The following is a 20,091-nucleotide window of genomic DNA, read 5'->3' as shown; positions in this document are numbered from 1 at the left end:
CCGGTCTTGTTTACACGCATATATTCAATAATTCCTCCTCACCCCACTGCAACGTGGATGCCATTTAGGAGAGTTTGAAAGTCCCAACGACATTAGAAGGCAGATCACGGGAACCACGAAATATTGTGACGTGCTGATATATCTCAATGGGTCTGAAATTGCCCATCCCTTCCCATATCGCTCCTTCTCGCGGGAGCCAGAGTGGTATGGGGGCTTGCCCAGTTCACCGAGATGAACAAGCCTCCTACCACTCAGGCTCCCATGAGCAGGAGCTGTACCGGAGCTTTGTTAAACTGTTCTGCCATCGTTTATGTCCTTGCCCTATGAAAATTAAAGAGGATCTTATACATTACTTCCTCTATTGCCCCATTTACTCGGGCTTTAGAGATGCATTGCTGCAAATTATACCCAACTCTATAACCAGTCCTGAAGATAGAGTAAAATTTTTGTTAGTTGATGCAAACCCACGCATTACCCATGTGGTAACGGTTTTTGTGATGAAGGCCATGAAAGCCAGGGAAAGATTTATGGACGACAATGTAAAGACCCCTTCATCGTCTGTTTAACTCGTTGCTCGTTTTCCCTCCTTTTCTATTTTGTGGGAAGAAGGTTTTATTGGCATAGTATGTAATGAATTTTAATATTTTTAACTATTGTAGTGTTGATTTTTGTGCACAGGCATGGTCCTCACAATAAACGGATTTGTTGTTGTTGTATTAGAAACTGTTCTGCTGAGGCGCAGGCACTTTAAGAAAGCTGTCCCCTCGCTTTTTGCTTGATTAGCCAAGAAGTGGCCTTCCTTAAACCGCCTGTCTTCCAGCTAATCGAGGCAATTTGAGCTGGCAGTACATCACAACCGCCACCAGCCCAGCCCAGGCAGGCAGGCAGGAGTGAGGTGCAATGTGCTGTCAGCGGCTGGGGAAACATCATACCAATTTCATACTGAGTCAAACCATTGGTCCATCTTGTTGAGTTATTGTCAACACTGACGGGTGGCAGGCCTCCAGGATTTTAGGCCACCCTACCTGGAGAAGCCAAGTATTGAACTCTTGGCACTTCACTTGAAGTTAATGTTCTGCTGAGGAACCAAGGACTGAGAAGTGAGAGATGTTATTAGACTGGATTGTGTGTGGGTTTTTTAAGCGGGTTTGGTTTTAACTATTGCTGCTGCGTATACAAGCACACACACACTAACAAAAGGACACTGGTGGTCATGACAAAATTTTATTGGTGTTGAGGTAGCCCGCCTTATCGTGAAGTAGTTTACCGGGATATTTGCCCAGTTGGCCTATTGGAAGTTTTTCTTCTCCTTCTTCTCCTTCTTCTTCTTTAAAATGGACATTTCTTAACAAGAACAAGCAAAGGAAGAGCAAGCAGTATCAAGTATAAGTCACAATACATGGTTATTATCGTCATCGTTCGGCAGCGGGAGGAAATGGCGGCAATCATCATGAGAGGAAGCATTTGGCAGAGTTAGGCAGCCCCCCGAGGACCGATGCTTTGTTAATTCATGTAGGGGAGAGGGAAGGGACACACAAACAAATGGACATTATTAGGTCATATGGGGGTTAGGTGATTCTACAGAAACTCTCCTGCTGGCCGAAAGTATAAAATGAGGCTATCAATGGCATGTATGGCTTATTCTTAGTGGGATGGGGGACTGGTGCGAAGCTGTAGCAGCAAATGCACAATAAGCTGTAGCAAAATCCTGTCAGCGTACGGCCTCGTGTTTGCCACTTACTGCTTCTGATTATCTCCCCTAGTGCTGTGTAAGAGAGCTCCCTTTCACCATTCTGATTAGTTGGGTGCTGAAGTCTCTCTTCACTGTGCATGGATTTCATTTGGCTGTGCTTAGTGCCAGAGGGTAACCAGCAGACTACAGGTCCCGTCACAGGTGGGTCTTCGAAGAGACTAAAGATGCACGCTCTATATGAAGGAGACAAACATATTTTCTTTTAATGCCGAGCCCCGGGTTTCGTCAAAAAGCAACTCAAGACACGGCCGGTTCCACGACGTGCCTGGAAATCGTGGAAACTGGCATGGCGATGGGGCTTTTAATCTATTCGTACTGAGAATTAAGTTAGCACCAACAGTGTCGGAAGATAGGAGAACAAAAGCACACCTCTTTGTTTAAAGAACACACACACACCACATTCAAAAGTTGTTTACGCCCTACCCCAAAGGCCTGTGCTTTTCAAGCTGCACGTGAATTCTTCCCCTGCTGTTTTCCTGTGGACAAGCTGTATTATTGCAGGTGGGGAAGCTGCAGATGTCAAACTACATCTACCACCATTGTTGGACCATGCTGCTTGGAGTTGGAATCCAAGTGGAGATTCCTCAATCCTGCTATAACAGAACTTTCAGAACCTTTAGGCACTGGGCAAGGTTATATAACCGATGGATGATCTCACTAAGGCTGGGCGATATCTGGTTTTCAACATCGTGATATATCACCAGCTGAACATCACGAGGTGTTGGCTGGCTCCAGAGTTTTCCCCACACTGTGATTTTTGCATAGCATAGCATAGCGGACGCACACGCGTGCACACACACACACAATGATTCACAATATATTGTCAGGTTCAAAATTATGAAAATGACATCACAATATGGACCTCAAAACGGTTTTGGACGATATATCGCCCAGCCCTAGCATGTCACCGTGATGTGGCTGTTCTTCTGTCCCCCTGCCCCTGCCCTGCACTCCTCCAGCAGAATGAATTCCAAACTACATCAGCCACAGAATATCAGTGCAACATTTCTTTTGGTTCTATGTTGATTTTTTTTATAAAAACAAAACAAAAAACAAACAAGGGTGAAATTGAATTGCATTTCTGTCTTGTTGTCAGGCTTCAGGGAATCTCTCTCCCCCTCCTCCCCCCCGTGGCAGTAGATAAGCAGAAGAAAGGAAAATGAGTCTGAAACTTTAATAATCACAGTAAGAGAACAAAGAACTCATCTCCCAGAAATGGCGGTGCTCCCAATTAAGGATCACACCCCCTTCCATCCCTATTAATCTACGTCACTTCTACGTCTTGTAATCTGAGCTTGCACCCTCTGCACTTTCTGTTCTAATACTTTCAGAGCTCTCCATGACTTTGGAGAAGGGTCTGTGTGAATGCTGTCCAGAGATGGTGAATCTGTTAACTCTCTCTCTCCCCCAATGTTTCTTCTCCTAGCTGTTCCCCATCCAGTATTTCCCAGCTTCTGTCTTCTGAACTATGCCCCTCTGCAAACCACTGTTCCAAATCTATACCGTCCTCCTGCTCCTGGGAAGATTCAGGATCAGGATCAGGAGGAGGGGGAGGCTCCTGCCATTCCTCCTCAGTGCAGACCTCCTCAATACTTGTCAAGAACACTGGTGTATATAATCATCACAGCATTACAATGATAAAGCTCAATATTACTCTTACTATTCAGCATAATCCACTCCATACAGTGCCCATGTGCAGAGAATGCCCTTGGGTTTCCCCCGCCCTCCACCCTATCATGTATGAGCAGCAGGGGGAGATGAAAGTTCAGCCTCATGAGTTCATCAGGCAGCTGTGCTTTATACAAGTCACTTGGGCTCCATGGCACAAGTGCCCTGCACCAAGTGGAAAGGAAGAACCAGATAAGGATCTAAGAGGGATGAATGTCCCTCCAACTCACCCTGATGGCCTCTTGCATTGCCTGCCCATACAGTCCTGTTTGCATGCGCAGAAGGGGTAAGCTGGACCCTACACATTGCACAGCAGCGGTACACTCTTCCAATGGACTGTGGCGTGCCCATTAGACAAAAATAAATAAATCCAGAGTTTTATCCCTGAGTTTGAATTTGCAATTTACCGTGCACAGCCCAAAAGTAATCTAAATGCCATTCATCTCAGCGGGGGAACATTCTTAAATGTCTCCCACAGAAATCAATGGGACTTGAAAGTGTTTAACCTCATACACACAAGTACTGAACCAATTGATGAGACATCCTAGACTGTCCTACTCAGGGGTGCCAACTTGAATAAAATAATGGGGGCGCCCAGGTAAGCCCTGCCCCGCATAATCAATCACAAGATGTGGCGCGCGCACACCATTTGAATGGCATTGCCCATCAACTTTTTTGGGGGGGCAGCCCCCTCAAATATTTTATAGGAGGGTGAAGGACCTTGGCCCCTAGGACTTGACTCCTATGGTCCTCCTGTAATTAAAAACTATGTTCTTAGACACCCATACCTTTTTCTTCAGATCCATGTACTTTATTTCTTATATGCTAATGATTTCTTGCAGTGGAAAAACACATATGAAAGGTTAGACTCTGGTGTGTTTTCCAGAGGCAGGATTCGCTTCATGTGCTCTAAGTATCCCGGTCAAAGTACCTAGACTAAGGGTACATAGGTGTATAGATGCTAGCAGGGACTCAAAATAAGGATTGGATATATGGGAGCAGGTTGCGCTGTGGTCTAAACCACTGAGCCTCTTGGGCTTGCCGATGGGACGGTCAGTGGTTCGAATCTGCGCAATGAGGTGAGCTCCTGTTGCTCAGTCCCTGCTCCTGCCAACCTAGCAGTTCGAAAGCATGTCAAAGTGCAAGTAGAAAAATAAGTAATGGGGGGGGGGGGAGGTAAATGGCATTTCCGTGCGCTCTGGCTTCTGTCACAGTGTTCCATTGCGCCAGAAGCGGTTTAGTCCTGCTGGCCACATGATCCGGAAAGCTGTCTGCTGACAAACGCCAGCTCCCTCAGGCTGAAAGCCAGATGAGCACTGCAACTCCATAGTCTGACTCACCTTAATCATCCTTTTAGCTTTTTACCTTGAAATGGTGGTGGCTGAGGCCTGTTGGGATTGGTGGAGCAGAAGGCAGGGTGACCACAAGCAGGTGGAGCCAAAGACAATGACAGGCAGAGCCAGAGCCAATGACAGACAAAAACAACTAAATCTAGTTCTGTCCTCCCACTCTTCCCTGCTGAGTTCCATCAGGGTAACAGTAAGACTAATGGGTGCTACTTTCTGGGTTGGTTGCAAGTAAGAAGGCAGGAGTGCTCCGATGGTGTTTCTTGCTTGGCAGGGGGTTGGACTCGATGGCCCTTGTGGTCTCTTCCAACTCTATGATTCTATAATTCTAAAAATGGACGTGGGTGGCGCTGTGGGTTAAACCATAGAGCCTAGGGCTTGCCGATCAGAAGGTCGGCAATTCGAATCCCCATGATGGGGTGAGCTCCCATTGCTCGGTCCCTGCTCCTGCCAACCTAGCAGTTCGAAAGCACGTCAAAGTGCAAGTAGATAAATAGGTACTACTCCAGCGGGAAGGTAAATAGTGTTTCTGTGCACTGCTCTGGTTCGCCAGAAGCGGCTTAGTCATGCTGGCCACATGACCTGTATGCCATATGCTGTATGCCGGCTCCCTCGGCCAATAAAGCGAGATGAGCGCCACAACCCCAGAGTGATCCTCGACTGGACCTAATGGTCAGGGGTCCCTGTACCTTTTTAAGAAGGCAGGCAGGAGAGGGGCTGGTGGGAGTCAGACTGAGGCCGCTGGAACAGTGCCCATTCATACTAACGGAGCAGCCTCTGCCACTGACATGACAGCTTTTATTCACATTATCAATTGCGCATTTTAATCTAGTAAGTGTTCATTTGCAGCATGAATATACTGAGGACCTTCGTCTGAATGCAATAAAGTGCATCTCTTCATTACGACTTGCTATAATCAATGCCGACCTAATTCCCGGCTTCCCTTCTGGAGATCAGAACTATGCACAATGCAGTCTTAACGCCTTTTCCAAACACATGTGAACAGGCGAGATGGAGATGGGGGCTTAATATCTCTCTTGAACACTAAGGTATCCCTGAAAAAAATGGTTTTCCCTACAGCAGGGACTTGCGGTCTTGAAGCCCAGAGGGAGGAAAGCCAACACAAAAAACATACAGTACTGGGAAGTGGGGGAAGAATTTTGCAGAGACAAACAAAAAACCCCAAGATAGATGTGGTGAGAAGGGTTATGTGCCCCAACCTGTAATCACAGATTTCCCTCTGCAAATGCATGCCCACATTAGCACCACGAGGCCAACACAGGGCTAGGAGCGTCACATTTAGCCTTAAAATGTAGTTTCATTCTGAGGTCAACCCAGAAGGCTGGGTGCTGATGTCTAGAACTTGCTTACTGGTGATTGAGAAAGTGCACCAGTGTCTCTTTTGATGCTCTACGTGGCTGCCAATTTCTCTGTCTGTGCTTGCCAGCATTGGCAAGGTGACTGAGAATGGGAAGTCAGCAGAGGGGGGAAACAGACTGTGTTTGGGTAACCTTGCACCCAAGGGAGACTCCCAAAACACATTCCCCATCAGAACTGCCTTGGACAGTAACACAGCTTCCCCTTTTGATTCACAGTTTCTCTGTGACATCGGCAGCAGCTACACTAATCCTCAGCCTCCTATCAGATCTGTTTGTGTGCCGCACTGCCAGCCAGAGCAGACCAGGAAATGCATGGCCAAGATGCCTATCAGGATATAAGAATCATGCAACTTATTGGCACAGCTACTGTCTGTAAATGCAGCTGTGTGAGAACAGTGCAGAGGGGAGCAGAGAGACAGTCTCCCAAGGTTTGCAGGAAACAATGAGAACTACATTAATATACTGGGAGCGGCCGCCGAGACCACATAACACTGGTCTTGAAAGACCTACAATGGCTCCCAGTACATTTCTGAGCACAATTCAAAGTGTTGGTGCTGACCTTTAAAGCCCTAAATGGCCTGGGCCCAGTATACCTGAAGGAGCGTCTCCACCTCCATCATTCTGCCCAGACACTGAGGTCCAGTGCCGAGGGCCTTCTGGCGGTTCCCTCGCTGCGAGAAGCCAAGTTACAGGGAACTAGGCAGAGGGCCTTCTCGGTAGTGGCACCCGCCCTGTGGAACGCCCTCCCACCAGATGTCAAAGAGAAAAATAACTACCAAACTTTTAGAAGACATCTGAAGGCAGCCCTGTTTAGGGAAGCCCAGCCAGATGGGCGGGGTATAAATAAATTATTATTATTATTATTATTATTATTATTATTATTATTATTATCAACATCATATGGGCCTAAGAAGAGCCTGCTGGGTCAGACAGATGTCTTTTCTCACTGTGGCCAGATAGATGCCTTTGGAAACTGCCAATCAGGATTCGAGCATAAGCGTGCTCTCCCCTCCTGTGGTTGCCAGCAACTGGTATTCAGGAGGATAGCTGCCAACATTCATTTTGTGAAGTTGGAAGCACCCTGGATCCTGGTTTCAGTGGACCACTGTTCAGTTGGAACAGTGACACAAATCCATCAAGTTAATGCAAGAGGGATCCACATATCCCTTGGTTTAAAGGCCAAACAAGATGAAATGAATGCAATTCACAAAATTAGCATTTTGAAAAATAACGTGTACAAAGTAAATAGCAGGTGAAAGGGTCCTTGATATGGAGAGGCAGGGGGCTTTAACCATAATCCAGATCAAGGAGGGAGGCACACTTGTTTGAATCCGAAGGAAAGCTTCAACTGGTAGGAACGGGAGCACTTTTTCCTAAGCAAAAAGGTGCAGGGGCCCCAATCTGGCTCATGAATACAGTGGGAGACAAAGGGTTAAAGCCCCTTACTTCCTACCTGGGTTGTAATCCAGATCCGCCCTCCCCCAAACCTGCTAGTAACATTTTAAAAAATAAACTGAGTGATAGCTGTGTTCATCTTCTTTACACACCGAAAACCTAACCTAAAAGTAGATATAAAAAATATTAAAAATATGTGACATTTGCACACTTAACCACATGACAACATTATCCATTCCAACCCCAAATCTAACCGTATTTTCAGCCTCATGTGAGTCCTAATGTTTTCTTCCAGATACATTTCCCTTCAAATAAAAAGTGAAGCATTGGACAGTCTATGTCTAAAGCTTTTTTAAAACACCAGAATTTGCATTCCGTTTTTACATAGCCTTGTCATACCCAGCACCTATTTATGACCTCTATCGTCTCTATTTAACCCCATTTCGCAGCAAAATTTTATGCATCTTTACCCGGAAGTCTCCAACTACTTGTAACCAACTGAAGATGTTTCGGTGCCAGGATGACACCTGCATCTCCACCATCTGGTGATCATTGGACCTGGACTGCTTTCACAATCAGTTATATTCTATCTGAATCAGTGACCTGATTGGCCTGCAGCAGCAGCCAATCAGGCTCCTGGATGAAGTGAATCAGCAACCTGGTTGGCCTGCAGGAGCAGCCAATCAGGCTTCTGGAGGAACTGAATCCGCAACCTGATTGGCCTACAGGAGCAGCCCGGAATTAACCAATCACGTGGGGCCCAATGTGTAAATAATGTATATATAGCTAGACGTTTTGGGGAAAGTTTCCTTCATTGCTACTATGAGCTGAATAAAGAGCATGAAATTCACACTCGACTCCGAGTATATTTCAGGAACCAAAGTGCTTTTTCTGCGCAGCCTTTCGGTTTTCAAAGCTCCAAACCCAGCTCGAAGTTGCCATCTGAACTAGCCAGATGTTTCACTGAGAATGGATCACAGTCAGTCCATCCTTTGAAAAATAAGACTTTAGACCCATCTTGCCCCCAAATGGCAACTAGACATTCCATTTTTTCTAACACTGCCCAAGATTTCCAAAGGAGCTTCTACTGTTTAAACCCCATGGAGGGCTGAAGAGCACTGGGTGTCGAAACTGAAAAGGTTTTAGAGGATGGGCCTTAGTTTCACAATTAACGGGCAATTATTGTGTGCCAAGCTCTGAGTGAGCTTTCCCTTGCCTGCTCATTTAAAAGAAGCCGGGGAGGGAAGTCAATTACTAGACATAAAGAGAGATTCACTGGCAATAACTGTAATGACTTTTTCTCTTCCGTGCAAACCAAAAGCATGCGTGTGCATACAAACGGAAACTTTAAAATAAGGCAAGCATGTTTTATTCTTAGATTCCTCCCTCTCACTGCCTAGGCTCCCTCTGAAAAGATGAAATGAAATTGTGATGGTGTCGATATGTATGGCTATTTAAAACGTATATTCAAAAAGGCCTCATTAGAATGAGAACGTTCCCTTTCTATATTCATAGTCTCTGTCCAAAAATAGGCAAGTCATTGTGAAATCTATAATCGTATCCCACTCCCCCGTGAATCTGTCTGCCCATATACCTTCTCTTTACTTTGCTGAGACGGGTAGGAATGATTGAATCGGGAGGCAAGGAAGGTAAACAGATCAGGCAAAAGATTTCTGCATTGCAGAAGGTTCGACTAGATCAGCCTTTCTCAACCTGTGGGTCCCCCGATGTTGTTGGACTACAACTCCCATCACCCCTAGCTAGCAAGGCCAGAGCTCAGGGATGATGGGAGTTGTAGTCCAACAACATCTGGAGACCCACAGGTTGAGAACCGCTGGACTAGATGATCCTAGTGGTCCCTTGTAACTCAGCAATTCCACAATTCTAACTATTGCCGTAATGGCTGTGGCTGATAGGAATCTTGATACATGCCTTCCTTGGGTTCTACAAACAGACACACATGCAGAATATGATGCCATCCATGCTACTGTGTGAAAAGAAACAACAGAAACTGTGGCTGTGGTTTGAGTCCAAGACTCAAAAGATACAGAGAGTGGTATCAAAGTCCACCTATTTCAGTAGGTCATACCCTGAGTATGACTTAGTTGGATGTCACCCAGAGTGATGATGATAATAATAATAATAATAATAATAATAATAATAATAAAAAAAACAAAAAAATTCCTTCCAGTAGCACCTTAAAGACCAACTAAGTCAGTTCTTGGTATGAGCTTTCGTGTGCATGCACACTTCTTCAGATGAAGAAGTGTTCTGAAGAAGTGTGCATGCACACGAAAGCTCATACCAAGAACTGACTTAGTTGGTCTTTAAGGTGCTACTGGAAGGAATTTTTTTGTTTTGACTATGGCAGACCAACACGGCTACCTATCTGTAACTAATAATAATAATAATAATAGTTTATTTATACCCCACCCATCTGGCTGGGTTTCCCTAGCCACTCTGGGTGGCTCCCAACAGAATATTAAAAACACGATAAAACATCAAACATTAAAAACTTCCCCAAACAGAGCTGCCTTCAGATGTCTTCTAAAAGTCAAGATAGTCGTTTATTTCCTTGACATCTGATGGGAGGGCGTTCCACAGGGCGGGCGTCACTACCGAGGAGGCCCTCTTCCTGGTTCCCTGTAACCTCGCAGTGAGGGAGCCTCCAGAAGGCCCTCGGAGCTGGACCTCAGTGGTCAGGCTGAACACTGGTATACTGAGCTGAGGTACTGGGTCTGCCTCTTGCAGATCCAGTACCTCAGCTGAAGCACTGGTTGGAGTGCTTAAGCTGCATTTCTTGTAATATTTGTAAATAAATTCAAATATTCCAAGACACCATAAGCCTCCAATGACCTCCTTCCAAAGGAAGACAAACCCAGGTAAGAACTGCAGCCCTAGAACTTCTTACTGCTTGGAACAGCATTCACACAAAGACTTTCAGATCCTCCCTCTGAATGTTGAACAGGGGGAAAGGTTGCAATTTGATTTAGTGTGATTTTCATTGTTTATATGAAATCACCATACTTGTAGCTGCTCCCAGAAAAGAATTAAGAACTGTTTGATGTTGTGTGTGTGTGTTTTTAAGCTGCAACCCAGACAGCATTTTCTTTGATGATCCACTGTAGACAAACATTATAATAACATGACTTAAAGAGTCTGAAAATTCAAGTAAATAACCGCAAGGATCTTTTTTAGTGGCAGCCAAAAGCTTGGCCACGTTTCCGAAATGATGAAAGGAGAAAAAGTACTAATGGCCATTTTGGCAGGATCTGAAATGAGGATAGGTTCCAAAATGACCACCTCTGAAGATCAGCAGAAAAAGTTTCTGCATCAGCAGAAAAACCTACATGAGAGGTATGATACGCTAGGCCCTGCCTTTTCTCTCTGTCCTTAACAAAGCCTTGGCAAAATGAAGATCACGTAAGCATTTGCAGCTAGAAATGCAGAGAGGTTGTTTTTTCACCACAGGAAAACCACTGGAAAACAGAGGGGTGGCAGAGATGTCATCATGCAATGAACTTTACCTGCTTGGTCACCCTGGAAGCTTCTCCTAATTCCTCTTAATGAAGATGCAGTCTGTGCACATGTGGAATGGCTGTCTCTACTGTACACACCTCAGCTTAACTGTGAAGTGAACGAGGCTTACATTTTCAAACAAGGCGGAAAATGCATCCAATAGCAGCGTTTCTCAAGAAACTATAGGATAGATACATACTGCAGAAAAACGTTCTGTGTACATGGCTTCAAACACCAACAGCGGGCTTGTGATGGTGCCGGAGTAAATAATAATGTGTAAACAGCCCTAAATCAGTGAGGGTTTTTTTTTTGTTTAGGGGGGAGGGGATAGCATTTATGCAACTGTAGGGTTGCCATATTTCCAATGGTAAAAACACGGACCAAAAAAAGTTGTGGGAATACGAATTATTAAATGTGTTAATACGAATATTGTAGCTGTTGTATAAGGGATTACGATGAAGATTGAAATGTAATGGGATTAAATAAAGACTCTGGAAGCAGAATTAAACAAAATTATCGTACCTTGAAATCTAGCACATCTAAAATGTGTAATTGGCTTTTTAATTGATTGGAATCTGAATTAGAATGGTAATTTGGTATTGATACAATGTGACATATATTGGACTTTTGTAATTGAAAATTAATTTAAAAAATATTTTCAAGAAGAAAAATATTGAGCTTTTTAAAAAACAATCATCCACTTGCCCCCTGGCCAAGCCATCCACACCTGAGCCCAAGAAACAGCCAGACCCCAGGTTGTCCGCACCCGCACCTGAACCCAAGCCACTCACATACGCACACAATTTTTTTAACCCCTAAAATTGTAAAAATCCCCCCGGATGCACATGTAGGCACCTCAAAAGAGGACATGTCCGGGGTTTCCCAGACATATGGCAACCCTATGCAACTGTGTAGACAACTAAGACATGACACAGGCAGCTCCCTGTAGAGAAATTTCAAGCATCTGAACTGTCAGGATGAGCAAGAATGGCTGGTGGCACCCACCCAAGAGCCCCCCAGGGAGGACATAGAATAAGACTAATTTTCCCAAGGCAGCTCAGAAAAATATCTTCGCAATGTCCTATGCATGCTGATTCAGAAATGCACTCCACTGAGTTCAAGAGGACTTATTGCAAGCAAAGTGGGCAGAGGATTAAGACTGCAGTCTAAAACAATTAAGCCACAAATGCAATAATCGAAGAACAAAAAACGACCACAAAGGATACAAGAACAGCAAAGCAGCAACCTCAAAGGCTTTTTTCCCCTTTGCAGTTAATGCTAACTGCACCGTTTCTTGCAGAGTTGCAGGTACTGCTTTGCACAGACGACTAATGAACACGAACACACAACAACACCCCCCCCCCAACTATTAAGTTTTCAGGATTTGGCCCAATGGATTCCAGCAGCAGCAGCCAGTACTGTTTCCTCACAAGAGCACTCTGCATAAGCCGCACATTCCTGTAATGCAACAAAGCCCTGGACGCAGTTCAGCACACCGCACATTAGCAGCGATTAGCGTTGTGCCAACCTTTCTTAAGGAAATGCAGCAATGTTTTGACAGGTACCCAGCCAGCACGTATAGCAATCTATTAGGCAACTTTGCACATATTAGCATTTCATTGGGGGGGGGAGCCCTCCAGGTGAGGGGATGGGGAGTCGGGAGAAACCTATACTACTGGCCACACGCTCCCTTAAGGAAGTTAGTTTATCCCACAATGAATCATAGGTGATTTCGTTTCCCACATTCGTTTGGGCTTTCTGTCTGTGCCAGAGACAGTCATCCAATCCTAAAGCTTACAGCTATTTGTCTCAGCAGCCAAGGGAAAATACGAAAGTGCATTATACCCAGGGCTGAAACTAAGTTCTGGCACCTCTCAGCCTCTCTGCCATTATAAGAGAACAGGTAAAAGAGCCCTGGACAGTTACCGTATTTTTCGCTCTATAACACACACCAGACCATAACACACACGTAGTTTTTAGAGGAGGAAAACAAGAAAAAAAATATTCTAAACGAAATAGTGGATATATGATTTTTGTGGTTCGTGCTGTGGCCACAGACTTGTGATCTGACAGTGAGTTTGGAGTACCCCAATGCAAAAATCCTGAGGATCCATGTGGATCCATGCTTTGTAACCACGGAGGAGGGAAAGAAGGGGAACCATGGATCCTCTGCTCATGACTGCAGCAGATCCCCCCTGCCACCCGCAGGCATTCGCTCCATAACACGCACAGACATTTCCCTTTACTTTCTAGGAGGAAAAAAGTGAGTGTTATGGTGCAAAAAATACGGTAAGTCCAGTCAAAGGCGACTCTGGGGTTGCAGCGCTCGTCTCGCTTTCAAGCCGGGTCATGTGGCCAGCAGGACTAAACCGCATCTGGCACAAAGGGACACCATGACAGAAACCAGAGCGCACGGAAACGCTGTTTATCTTCCCGCCACAGTAGTACCTATTTATCTACTTGCCTACTTGCTTGGTTGGCAGGAGCTGGGACAGAGCAATGGGAGATCACTCTGTCGAGGGGATTCTGATCAGCAAGCCCAAGAGGCTCAGTGGTTTAGACCACAGTGCCACCTGCGTCCCATGTATAAGAGAACGCCTTCATGGAGAGTTTTGGCACCTCTTTTTCTAGAAAAATAGCACTGAGGCAGACCATTGGCTTACCTAGCTCAATACTGTCTGTAATGAATGGCAGTGGCCCTCCAGGATTTCAGACCTCAGTCATTCCCATCCCTGCCTGGAGAGGAATCCTTAAAGGATCCTGTAAACATGAATTCAGAATGCCTTTGCTTGCCAGGAGTTTTTTTAAAAAAATATTCTTACAACCAGCAGTCTCACCAAACTATATCCTTACTCGGCTGCTACACATACCAAACTCCAACAATATATTCTACTATAACTTACACTGGTGGTGTTGTTATTATTTATTGAATTTATATACTGCCCTATACCCGAAGGTTTCAGGCCAGCTCACAGAACAAAATCAAAATACAAAACCACATATAATCAAAATTTTAAAAAAAACAACCCAATACCCACCCCCTGCACAAAAGAGCCGCATTTTAAAAGGGTAAAGGTAAAGGTACCCCTGCCCGTACGGGCCAGTCGTGACCGACTCTAGGCTTGCGCGCTCATCTCGCTCAAGAGGCCGGGAGCCGGCAGCGTCCGAAGACACTTCTGGGTCACGTGGCCAGCGTGACGAAGCTGCAACTGGCGAGCCAGCACCAGTGCCGCACACAGAAACGCCGTTTACCTTCCTGCTATAAAGCGGTACCTATTTATCTACTTGCACTTAGGGGTGCTTTCGAACTGCTAGGTGGGCAGGAGCTGGGACCGAACGACGGGAGCTCACCCTGCCGCGGGGATTCGAACCGCCGAACTTAAAATCAGCAAGTCCTAGGCACTGAGGTTTTACCCACAGCGCCACCCACGTCCCTTTAAAAGGGTATAGGATGTCAATCTAGTCAACCAAAGGCCTGGTTAAAAAGGAGCGTTTTTGCCTGGTGCCTAAAGGTGTATAATGAAGGCACCAGGTGAACTTCCCTGCAGAGAGCATCCCACAGACGGGGAGCCACTGCAGAGAAGGCCCATCAAAAGGTGAGAAATGGGACTCACAGTACTCTCCTGATCTACATTCCTAAACTGGTTTGGGCATTCTCAACTCAAAGCTCAAGATGGATTCACTTTCCTAGGCATATCATTAAGGGTATCCTGTGAAGAGAGTGCTTGAAGACTGTAGCCAGAATAGCACTCTCTGGATATTATAAGACAATTCTCATCATCTCATTGAAAGAGATGGGTTTGCTTAGTGTGGAGAAGGGATGTTTAAAAGGGAAACATCAAATACCACATACTAATATTACTATAGAAGGAACATCAGCATGCTGAAGGGTTTTGTACCTTGGCTGTCCTTTGAAAGATGAGCCCTGGGAGGCAGGAAGGGGAGGAAGACAATGCAAGATATTACCCTCTCCAGAGGACATGCTTAATGCTCCCATGGTGAGTTATCAAGCGACTCTTGTGTCACAAGCCCAAAAAGAACACACTTTTCCAAGGCGTGACATCTTATTAGTTTTCCTTTTCATAAAGTGTAAGCAGAATCCACAGTCACTTCCCTTCCCTGATACAAAACAGTGGGTGGAGTCGTAAAGATGCCCAGAAGGGCTGGCTGAAGCCTTTAAATTATTCCTAATCTTTTTAAAGTCCCCTAAGACTCTCATGGAGCATTACCAGCACAGAATGCAGATGCTGATGAGAAAGTCTACTTAGATCTCCACCCACTTTCTCTCTCACTCTCTGAATGATCAAACCAAAGGAGATGGCTATGCCTCTAGAGCCCTAGTGACCAAGGAGCCAGCCGAGGGAGGTGTCACAATGAAGGGCGTGTCACAAGGACCTCCGCAACCTAGCAACCACCAGCACTCAACTGACACTACTCTCAACTGACACTACTAAGTTTCCTTATATGGCTTTTAATCCATGTTCAGCTTTTTACAAGTATGTAAAATGAAATTTATTCCTTTATATTCAAGCTTCTGTTGTTCCTGCACCTACTGAGCATTAGCTATCTAATCTGCCTCTCTGGTGCAACTGCCACACACCAAAATGGTATGGAAAGGGCCCTGTGTCTTCAACAATTCACAAAGAAATTCATGGTAGCTCCACAGCAGCACAGCTGTCAACTTTTCCCTTTTTTAAAGTGAAATTCCCTTATTCAGAATAGGATTCCTCACAAGAAAAGGGAAAAGGTGACAGCTATGCACAGCAACCCTCTCCTTCTTTTCAGTGTCATCCTATATTGCCGAACAGTGGAAAATTAGAGATCACCCCTTGCGTGTTTATTCATTTTATTACTATTACCTTCACTAGCAGGTCCCAGGGCAAGTTACAACCATCTAAAATTATTATCATTGTTGTTATTAATTAAATTTGTATACCACCCTATGCCCACAGGTTTCAGGGCAGTTCAGAGGATAAGATCACAAAATACATAATAAAAACAAAAACCCAATAACCCCACTCCCAACACATTTTAAAAGGGTATAGGATGTCAATCAGATCGACCAAAGGCCTGGTTAAAAAGGAATGGTTTTGCCTGGCGCCTAAAGGTGTATAATGAAGGCGCCAGGCGAACCTCCCTGGAGAGAGCATCCCACAGATGAGGAGCCACTGCAGAGAAGGCCCCGTTCTCGTGTTGCCACCCTCCGGACCTCTCAAGAAGGAGGCTCACAAAGAAGGGCCTCAGAAGATTATCTTAGGGTCTGGGTAGGTTCATATTGAAAGAGGCGGTCCTTATGGTATTGTGGTCCTGAGCCATTTAAGGCTTTATAGGTCAAAACCAGCACTTTGAATTGGGCCCATAAACTAATTGGTAGCCAGTGCAGTCAGGTTGTTATGTTACAATGAAGAGAAGGGCACAGATGCTCAAAATAAATAAATTAAAACATGCCCCCTCCCCTGTGCCGTAGTGTGATTTTTTTTGTCTCTAGCCTGCCTGAGAAAGGAGATTACAGTGCTTGAACACCAACATGCTTCCCTTAACAATTTGCTGTCACCACGGCTATGAATTCTTATGCCCTGAACTAGTAATGCAAAACTTTACCACTGCCTCCTTTACGGCCCCTGGGCCACAGCTGGCCACCACTACAATCTAGTAGATAAAGCTAAAACGTTTTGTGTAACTGCTTTGGAGAACCTTTTTAAAAAATAAACAGTTTATAAAGCTTCTGTAATAATTAAAGGGGAGAACTTAACGACAGCTCACCAAATTATAAGGCATACGTATGAACAAAACAAAGGTTACAAATGAAGTCCGATGGCAAGAAACTAAATTTTTGGAGTACGACTCCAACTTTCTCATGGGAACTGGGGATAGAATCTCACCCACAGTACTGATTGGTATAGCCTGTCATTAGCTTGAATTTCTGCACTTGCAAGGTTATAAAGACAAGGATTAAGTGTTTGTGGATAGCATGTAGGGTCTCCTGTGCCCTGCATAGGTCCTTACCTCTTAGTCAGGCCACAAAAAACAAAACAGGAATTATCCAAACTATGCAGAATATGCACCTTTCTTTATTTTTGACAATTTGTTAGCCACAGAATCCAGCTTTTCTTATCCCATGTATACATTCTTGACCCAGGTTACATGAAGCTCTGAGTAAGCCTCTCTAACTTTACTCCAGGGAATAAAGTTTTGCTTTCTTGAGTTTCCACCACAAACAGAAACTTGATACTCTTCCTACTTTCACATTGCAAAGATTACTGTGCTTTAGAAAGATCAGGAGAGTAGAAATAATTTCAGATAAGGTTATCGGTTCCTGCCAAAATTCATCCACCCCAAATATTTTGCCTAATGTATTATGATCTGGAAGCGGCTGGAGTCAAGATGCAATTTTGCGCCAAGTGAAATGATAATTTTTACTCAAGTCATATGAACTCCCGCAGCTATTGCTTCATGATTGGTTAAAGCAAGAAAAACATATTACTCTTTCTTGGATACAATCCAACATTATATACGCTTGCAGTCTTTCAGGCTCACAGCCAGTTGTTACATCCAAAATTGCAGTCTGAATCCACAGCACCAGGGAAAACTTGAACATTTTGCAAAACTTAGCAATTTCATATTCAAAAGCAAGCCAGCTCCCTTTAGGTAGACTTGAACAATAAAGAACCAGTTTGACACCAGGTGAAGATCAGGTGGTTCTCCAATTCTGGAGTAGAGCGTCTGACTAGGACTGGGCTTAAATCCCTGCTCAACTACAAAACTCATTTGGTCGGCTACTCTCTCTTATTCTGTTCCAGGGGTAGACAATGTGACGTCTTGCAGAAACTACAACTCCCATCATTCCTGACCTTCAGCCATGTTAGCTGGGGCCGATGGGAGTTTTCACCCACCAACAAGATCTAGCAGGAACCATGTTGGTCTTTCTCGGCCTTTCATGATACCCCAAACCAGCCGCCTGAGGCAGTTGCCTCACTCTGGCTAACAGTAGGGGCAATTTTGCCAATATGGAAATAGTAAGGTAAAGGGATCCCTGACCACTAGGTCCAGTCGTGGCCGACTCTGGGGTTGCGGCACTCATCTCGCTTTACTGGCCAAGAGAGCCAGTGTACAGCTGCCGGGTCATGTGGCCAGCATGACTAAGCCGCTTCTGGCGCACCAGAGCAGCGCACGGAAATGCCGTTTACCTTCCTGCTGGAGCAGTACCTATTTATCTACTTGCACTTTGATGTGCTTTCAAACTGCTAGGTTGGCAGGAGCTGGGACCGAGCAACAGGAGCTCACCCCATCGTGGGGATTCGAACCACTGACCTTCTGATCGACAAGTCCTAGGCTCTGTGGTTTAACCCACAGCGCCACCCACGTCCCAATATGGAAATAGTCAGGGTCTAAAGTGAAGCACAGTAGAGGAAAGGAGAAAGGCTAGGGCCCAGCTCTCCCAAAACACTCATCTCTCCTGTGAAGTGACACAGGGATTTCTCAAGTTAACAATAAAAGCCACTGAGATGGGCTTGTTGTTTGGACTAAGGCTACTCTGAAGCCTTGGCTTCCCATAGACTTTCCCGTCCTCTGTGTCTTTCTGCAGACAAAAGCACACAAGCAGAGAAGATTTTAGGAAATGAAAACAGCACTACAGAAAACAGGCAACTTCTTATAAAGGATTTGCCCGGCATCGAGACTGAAAGATTCAGAAAGAGTAGGAAGCATATGCTCTGTAGCATCAGTCACAGCAATATTTCTGAGCGCTTATCAGTGTGCCACACAAATTGCAGGATGTGGTTCTTTGGGGCTTTAAAAAGTAATAATAAAAGACAGAGACAGAGAGGTGCTCAGTGCACTGAAAAGTTGTAATGGGTTTATAAGAGCTATTGATTAATCTGAGAGCATTAAAAGAACTTTATCCAGACTTTTAGCAGATCTTGGTCATTTCACAAAGAATAAGGGACTCAGGCACAGGCGGGATGAGTCAGCATGCTGTAAGCCAGCTGTGCTTGTGGAGGCTGAACTTACTGCACTGACATTGTCCTTCAAAACTCACAAAAGCTGTTTAAAAGGAGTGGTTTAGAAGGGACTTGCTATACTCATGACTGCATATACCAGCTGAACCAAGAAGAACCTGGTAACTAACGATACTTCTAGCCATTCATGTCTTCCAGGGTGCGTCTCTGCACAACAGCCTTGCCAGGTATTCCAAGAAAACTGTTGCATGCAGCAAACCCAATGCTTCACTTGCCTGCAGCCAAGATAATGTCTGTGCTGGCACATGGAACATCAAAGAACAGCAAAGGCATATGTCTGCCTTGCCCACCCCACCACCAGCTAGCCAGGGCTGGGCGATTTATCAATATATCATCCAAACCCAGTTTGAAGTCCATATTGCGATATCGGTTTCAAAACTTTTGGCCTGGCAATATATCACAAATCATGATGTGTGTTAGGGCTGGGTGAAATATGATCCAAAACCAGTTTGAAGTCCATTTTTTACTTGCCAATATATCATGAATCATGATATGTGTACATGTTTGTGTGTGTGTGGGTGTGTGGGTGGGTGGGTGTTATGCAAAATTCACAACATGGGGAAAACCGTGAAGCCAACCAATGCTTCTCTCGATTCCCGCAGCCCCTGCTAACTCCACTATCTCAGTTCTCCCCTGCCTCCGGGTGTGTGGGTGTGCAGCCAATCACAAGAGCAGCGCTGGCAAAAATCACGATGCTGGAAAAACTGTGAGGCCAGCCAACGTCTCTGCATAGCACCATCCTTATTTCAGACATCAATATATCACGATGTTTAGCTGGTGATATATCATGATGTTGAAAACCAGATATCACCCAGCCCTAGTAAGTGCTATCAATTTGATGTCCACTGTTTATCCTGTGCTTCTCCCTCAAAGACCCCTTCTTAGTCAATGGGGGAAAGTTTAGTTGCTTATACAAATTCAGCTAGAAGTGTCTAGCCCACTGGTAGCTACTACCTCTGTATTAAGCCAGAAGCTATTAAGCTGCAAACCTACCACCCCATCCTCCAGAATTC

The 20,091-nt window shown here is 45.0% G+C and overlaps 1 protein-coding gene across 6 annotated transcripts in view; it reads right to left on the bottom strand.

Annotated features, from left to right (window-relative positions):
- Window positions 1–1,208: 1,208 nt before the first annotated feature.
- The window catches only part of KCNS3 (potassium voltage-gated channel modifier subfamily S member 3), a 466,063-nt gene continuing 447,180 nt past the window's right edge, over window positions 1,209–20,091 (bottom strand). For 4 of the 6 annotated variants that reach the window (XR_014561930.1, XR_014561931.1, XM_083730476.1 and 1 more), the window contains one exon: window positions 1,209–1,926. Coding sequence is in view for 2 of the 6 variants with exons in the window: in XM_083730476.1 (XP_083586602.1) it covers window positions 1,889–1,926 (38 nt within the window). In the remaining 4 variants the exon portion in view is untranslated. The remainder of the gene's footprint in view (window positions 1,927–20,091) is intronic. The other 2 variants (XR_014561928.1, XR_014561929.1) reach the window with 2 other exon arrangements.

The sequence above is a fragment of the Podarcis gaigeae genome (genome assembly GCF_964106915.1).
Source record: "Podarcis gaigeae genome assembly, chromosome: 3".
In the NCBI taxonomy this organism is placed as follows: Eukaryota; Metazoa; Chordata; class Lepidosauria; order Squamata; family Lacertidae; genus Podarcis; species Podarcis gaigeae.
This window is presented reverse-complemented; position numbering and strand designations above follow the sequence as displayed.